The following is a 7,583-nucleotide window of genomic DNA, read 5'->3' on the forward strand; positions in this document are numbered from 1 at the left end:
AATTGGTCATACTAGTTAATTGAAAATACATGAATTGAATACTAGTACAAGAACATTATACTATTTCAGTATAGAGAAACATACTTTTCATGGTTTTATGAGAACTAAACTACATTTTACTACTTTAGAGTATAATAAATTTCACACATTTTGGTTACAATATACCACAACAGAAAATATAGGATTTTCTAGGAAAAACATGTTGATAGTATCAAGGAACAAGAAAACAAATTTCAATTAAAAACATACTTATGAACTCACCAACTTAATTGTTGACACCTTTTCAAAACTACTTGTACTATTAGGGAAACATTAATACAAGTACAACCACAACTTTTTGTGAAGACGGAGATCTATAAAACTCATGTCTTTAAAACTTGTACTTTTGGTGCCATATACATTATGTTTTGAAAATAGATGTAAAACTTATAAATATGTAAATAAAATGGTTGTTGTACTTTGATTACTATTATGCATTGTTGTGATACTGTACATGACATCGTCCACCCCTGAAAAATTTCCGCCATTCCGGTTTGGGGGTGTCACAGATTGGTATCAGAGCATTGTGTGACAAATTGGTATCGGAGCATTGTTTATAGTGAACTCACTATATCAATCCATAAAAGATATACAAACTATAAATGTTATGGAGTTGAAGTGCTTTGACTACAAGTATACTCTTGAAATCTAAGTATTTTATAAGAAGTATACTAACATGCATACATACAAGAAATAATGTCACAGTAAGAACTATACAAAAGTATTTGGATGTTGGACACTACAGTTAAACCTGGATAGTTATGTAATCATATCTGGGATCAATATAACCCGATCAACTATATTTATTTGAGATATGACCAACATGTGTTTGGAGTGATTGTGGTGTTGCAACAAGTCTAAAACTTACTTAAGTACTAGAATAACTTAGAATCAAACATAAAGATAAAATACTATAGGAGTATTTTATGATACTATAACACATAAACAAAAAGATATAAAAGAGTCATCCTTACTAGAAACAAACATGTGAAAACAAGGGATCATTACTGGTAAAGCTATAAGTATTAAGTATATATTACAGTTATATATAATTAAGGTTTTATAGACTTAGAAGGGATGATTTAGCTTTACTTCCTTTTCCTTGTTTGGATGTGGATATAGAGTAGGATCGTTTATTCGAAGGTCTATTCCACCTAAGTTATATATAATTAGTATACATTTTATGGTTATAGAAGGACCCATTATGAGTCATACAGTATAAAATACATTAACTGTTAACTATAAATTTCTTATATGTACACTTGAAATTGTTTATTTGACTTATCAAATCTACCAGATGTCTCTTATATCCCTATTCTCGCATAGATAACATGGCTAGAATATGAACTTTAGTGTTAAATATATTGTAATGGTTTGGAGGATTTTAGTGTTTACATTATATTTTACACTAATTATAGGTATAATGTAAAAAATAGTGTTAAGGGTTGGAGATGGTTGTAATGTTCTTGTGAAATTGTTCTTATGTCATTTTGTGGTTATGTCGTTGTGTGATTGTGCTCATGTGTCTTTGTGTGTTATCTTGTCAAGACATGTGAATATGTCAAATTTTTCAATGTGTTTATGCTCTCTAATGAGATTGTACTCTCATTAATATTTGTAGTATAATTTCTTACTTGCTTTTCTTTTATTGTAAAATATCTAAAGATAGATGGAATTCAATCAATTTAATCATTCCCTAATGCAACTCAAAGATTAAAAGAAAAAAATATACATAGAAGGGGAAACAATAGCCTACCCAGAAGATAAGGTGAGAGAAATTTTGTCATTTGCCCAATTGCATTAAAATCTAGAGTACAAATGATCCTTCTTTAGGATAGAATTCAACAGAAATTCAAGTTAACAACACATACAACAGCAACTGAAAGATATTATGGGCCAAACAACCAACAACTGTGACTGTGTTTTACTTGTCAGAACTCAGAAATGGGTGTTTGAGTTATGGCTTCGCATTGCTTGCCTGAGTTCACCCAAGAAATCAGTCTAACTCCCTGAAGCTCCAACTCCAACTCTGCCTGTCTGAGAAATCATCTGATGAAGAAGTCGCAATTTTCCCCATGCTGATGCACTGCTTCCTGAATACATAACTCGTGGATCGAATAAATCGGTTGAGGGATTTTCATATGCATTGATAGCAGCTGCCCAACGGTTGTTGAAGAGTTGATAAGCTTCACTGCTACAACATCATTGCAATCCAATTAAGCGTGGTGGATCAGCATGATCCAAAATATAAACATTTCTTTGATTTTTATCCCCATACACACCATACATTAGAACAATACGTATCAAATACACTCAATTTCAGCACATAGCACCAAACAAGCAAAAATAATCAGACATACTTAAACATGAGCATCGTAGTTGGTTGGGATTGTCGAGATCTTCGTTTCTAGGGTTTGTAATTCGAGAGTAGCTTGAGCTTAGTCATCCGACCCCGAGTCGAAATTGGAACTTGAGGCAGACTGGAATAAAGGGGTAATGATGGTTGTAGGGACAAGGGTGGGGGCAACAATGAATAGAATAAGAAGAGGGAAGAGGTGGAGGTGATGATATATACGAAATTGGGTTTTAAAACTGATACTCCTAAATTAAAGGGACATTAATTGATTTATATATTTACAAAAATTAACTAAATGTATGATTACATATTTACCCTTATAAAATGATTGGCCTACATTTATTAATATAATAACACAATAATTACTTTAAATACCTGAACCTAGCTCTCTCTCTCTCTCTCTCTATATATATATATATATATATATATATATATATATATATATATATATATATATATATATAGCATTGTTTTCAATTTTTAAACTTTGTTTATCTCTTATCTCTAGGCAGAGGCTAAGCGTTATGGAATTGAAATAGCAAAACTGGTTCAACTATTTGAAACTGGCAGTCATGATTGGACAGATACTACATTAGCAGTGTGAAAAATCTATGAATGTAGTATCTGTCCAATCATGACTTTTAAAAAGCTAACCTAAGTATATAAGTCCAATCACGACTTTTAAAAAGCTAACTTAGGTATAAATACCTAACATATTAGATTTTTAAAAGTTAAAATAGACAAATACTACATTCTAAGACCCAAGATTTAATTACAATTAGAATTCAATCGATGGTTATCCGACCATTGATAACCTTATGCCCTTGTCATCCACTTTTAGCCTGGTTCTCATACCTCTCTATTAATGCCTCATATTCTGCATCAATATTTATTTCTTTTAGCCTTCCTTAGATAATTAATTTAACTACTCGACTTTTGTTTTCATCTTCAACCTCAACGTTGTTAAGCTTTCCCATCTAATTTCCCACAACAAGAAAAAGCAAACCAAAAAAAATTATTTAAGCTTTGGTAATATTGGAGATTATAAATCATACATGTTGCAATTCTTTTTGATCTTTTCTCCTAAGCAAGAGCATGTGATGAATAACTACAGAGAATTAAAAAAGTAATACATGCAACTTTGTTTGAAAACCCTATACACTTTATAAGAAAAAGATTAACATTGAAAACTATAAGTATAAAGAAGATTCATTGTGATAAAGATAAGAATCTATTTAATCTCACATCTACTTATATCTATTTTCAGAAAAGTTTGGTATTTCTTATCAGTAATTCTATTGCCATTGCTCTAAAGATAAGAATCTCTTCAAAGGAAGGCTAAAAGAAATAAATAATGAAGCAGAATACAAGGCAGTGATAGATAGGTATGCCAACACTTATAGTAAGCATGACAAGTGTGTAAGGTCATCATACGTGGGATAATCATTGATCGAATCTGAATGGTGATTAAATTTTGGGTCTTAAAATGTAGTATTTTTCTATTTGAACTTTTCAAAAACTAATATGTTAAGTATTTATGCTTAGGTTTAAGTCGTATGATTGGATTTACATACAGACTTAAACCTAAGCATAAATATTAATAGATTAACTTTTTAAAAATCAAAATAGAAAAATACTACATTTAAAGACCTAGGGAAATCTGCAAAAAGTCCCAAAGTTTTGTCTCAATTTATGATTTAGTCCTAAATTAATTTTCACTTATGAAAAAGGATAGGTTACCAGCTATTACACTCAGTTTAGCCATTCGAACTCGTAAACCTTGTATTAGCTAGTTAACCCAACTAACTGTGCTTATCACCCTCCATTAGCCTCCCCGTTATCCACTTCTCTTTTGTAAAAACTCTTTCTTACCCTCCATCGAAGCAAAACTCTACCTGAAAAGAATCAAACGTAAGAAAATCCATGTCCATGTGGTCCTCAAATATCTTGTTTCCCTTATAATATTTGATTAATTTTTGTTTTGTAGTGATAATGGAGGATAATAGATGATTTGGATACCATTGACATGGAATTGGATGAGTTGTTCAAACACAAACAAAGAGGTCAATGCAAAGATGATTTCATAAACACTCTCACAGACGAAGCGCTTGACAAATGCACCATACCTGAGATAAACCTAAATGATTTTGAAGGAATGTCAGAAGATGAAGCACCACAAGAGAAACTGAGTGATAGTGAGGGTGACGATGAAGACAAATTGCAGTTTCAATACTTAACCCATGATCTGAAGGTGAAATGGAATACTATGAAGCCATTTCGTAGGGAGAGGTATGAATCACCACACCAACTAAAGCTTTGTTTGACAAATTACTCTATAAGCAGGGGTTATCTAATTAGGTTCAAGAAATGTGATAATGTAAGGCTCGTGGCTATATGTGCGAGTAACCCTGAGAAATTTCAATGTCCCTTTATTGTAAGGGCCTCATGGATGAGCACTAAAAGATCGTTCCAAATCAAAAAACCGGTTGAGCAACATACATGTGTTAGGAATTTCCGTAGTGCTAATATTATGGATCCCACATGGATAGCTAGGCAGTTTTTGAAGGAGATGGTTAGGAAGCCAAATCTAAAATGTAAGGAAATGCAAGCTATTATTCAAAGCAGGTTCCATTGCAAGGTTTCATGGTTAAAATGTTATAGAGCAAGGTGTAGAGCAATTTCTTTAATAGATGGAATGTTGAGTCATCACTATGCAAAAGTATGAGATTATGGACATGAGTTGAAGAGGTCCAATCCAAGGAGTACAATTCAAATATATGTCACTATAAACCCTAATAGCACTACTATTTTCCATATGATGTATACTTGTTTTAAGGCTATCAAAGAAGGATGGAAATTTGGTTGTCAAAGAGTTATTGGGCTTGAAGGGAGTTTTTTTAATGGACAATGTAACGGTGAGCTGGTAACTGCCATAGGGAAGGATGCAAATGACCATGTGCATCCCATTGCTTGGGCAATAATTGAAACGGAGAACAATCCCAACTGGCAGTAGTTATTGGAACTATTTCATGATGACATGGAATTACAAGGAGGCTTGGATTTGTGTGTTATTTCTGATCAACACAAGGTAATGCTTTTGATTATATTTTTTTTCATTTCATTTATACATGTATCAAGTAGTTACTAATGATTTTTTAATGTAATTGATAGGGTCATTTGGAAGCTGTAAAGGTTGTACTACGACATGTGGAGCACATAGAATGTGCAAGACATGTGTATGCAAATTTCAGAAAGGTATTCATTGGTATACAGTTCAAGAATATGTTTTGGACAGTTGCAAGTCAACTGTTGAGGGAGACTTCAAATTGAATATGGAGAAGATCAGAGAAGTCAATCCTGCTGCTTATGATCATTTGATGGCAAGGGAGCCTAAATCTTGGTGCAAGTCATTTTTTAAAGGCGGAATGGCATGTGAGTATGTTGAAAATGGAATGGCAGAGTGTTTTAATGCCATCGTACTTGGTGCTAGAGAGAAGTATTTGTTGGCCAGGCTTGAGGAGATTAGACTATATATGATGGAAAATGTTATTTAACTTGAAGCAAGAAGTACGTAAATAGGTTAATTATGTGTGTCTAGGACCTAATAAGAAAACGGATTAGTTTGGTTTTGATATCAAGTATTATAAAATTAAGACAATGTATGAGTTTAGTATTGATATTAATATGTATACTAAGTTTATCTGTTAATGTGTTTGCATGAGTTGGTATGTTCATCATAGTGGTTTGAATGATTATGAAGTGAGAAATGGCTTCCATTCATATGGAGTGAACTTATAAGGGATGTACTGTACATGCATACTTTAGGAATTGTCTGTGATCCCCTGTGTCCATGCCCAAGCAACCATAATTTACACACAACAGGATCCAACTAGATTCATCAACACATGGTTTGGTAAGGACAAGTTTTTAGCAACTTATAAGTCTAACACCCTTCCTGTTAATGACAGTAATATGTGGGAACCAAAACCATATGTCACACCCCAAAACCGAGAACGGCGGAAATGTTCAGGGGAGGAGGACATCATGTAATGTATCACCACAATGTAAAGTAGTAAGCAAGCAACAACATCATCCATTGCATTAATAGTATAATTTTGATTACAAGTGTGTTCTTTCATAATATACAACAATAAAATGAATAATCAAAATAACACGAGTCTGGACTGCTCCGTCTTCACAAACCTGGTCGTCGTACCTATCTATGTGTGACCTGAGAATACAAGTTTTTTTGAAAGCGAGTATCAACCAAAAAGTTGGTGAATTCATAAGTATTAATGTGTCTTTGATGTGTAAAACTTGTAATGAAAGTCTTGACATTGTTTTGAAAGAAAAATCATATAAGTATGTAAATGTTTGTAAGTAATGGAAAGCGTTTGAATAACCCAAGAAATCCTTATGATCCCTATAAAAGAAGTCTTCTACCAACACCCGACTGTTTTGAAAGTAGTCTTCTACCAAGACCCGACTGTTTTGAAAGTAGTCTTATACCAAGACCCGACTGTTTTTGATAGTAAGTATCTCTGTAAATGTGATGGGTTTTCCCTGTTTAACTATTAGTATAAAACTATAATATACCTCATCGTTTACGTGTATGAGTCATAATATAAAGGTAATAAGGAAAATAGTTATCTATATTAAATATATCCTACCTCGTCGTTCATGTGAATGTGTCACAAAGTAAAGAAAGAAAATAACATAATAACTTAAGTACTATCATTTTGCACTTGGATAACTAACAATGTTAACTTAAGACATCCGTAGATGTACATTTACCTCTGTTGCTAACAGTTGGGTGTAGGAATAGTTAATCCCTTAAAGTATACCTGTAATGGTATCAACCTAAGACATCCGTAGATGTGCATTAACCTCTATAGCTAACAGCGGTGATAGGAATGGTTAGTCCCACAAAGTATCCTTTGGTACTAGGATATAAATTCCAATCTATCTCATCGATTATGTGATTGAATCACAAGATAAAGATAAGAAGGATGAATATATAACAATATCTACACATATAATATGTAATAGTAACCCATCATATAATATCTATGTAAAAGTATTCATGTAAGCGTATCTATGTAAATGTACTCATGTAAGCGTATCTATGTAAATGCACTAATGTAAGCTGATATGTGCATAATTAGTTAATTATTTAACATATATTCTT

At 32.6% G+C, this 7,583-nt stretch overlaps 1 protein-coding gene across 1 annotated transcript; it reads left to right on the plus strand.

Annotated features, from left to right (window-relative positions):
* Window positions 1-4,421: 4,421 nt before the first annotated feature.
* LOC145012850 (uncharacterized) lies at window positions 4,422-5,949 on the plus strand. The gene is made up of 4 exons (XM_078971653.1): window positions 4,422-5,114; window positions 5,232-5,318; window positions 5,567-5,631; window positions 5,691-5,949. The coding sequence occupies exons 1-4, from the start codon at window positions 4,422-4,424 to the stop codon at window positions 5,947-5,949; spliced, it is 1,104 nt and encodes a 367-aa protein (XP_078827779.1).
* The last annotated feature ends 1,634 nt before the right edge of the window (window positions 5,950-7,583 follow it).

The sequence above is a fragment of the Lactuca saligna genome, chromosome 1 (genome assembly GCF_052625555.1).
Source record: "Lactuca saligna cultivar CGN05327 chromosome 1, ASM5262555v1, whole genome shotgun sequence".
NCBI classification, from domain to species: domain Eukaryota; kingdom Viridiplantae; phylum Streptophyta; class Magnoliopsida; order Asterales; family Asteraceae; genus Lactuca; species Lactuca saligna.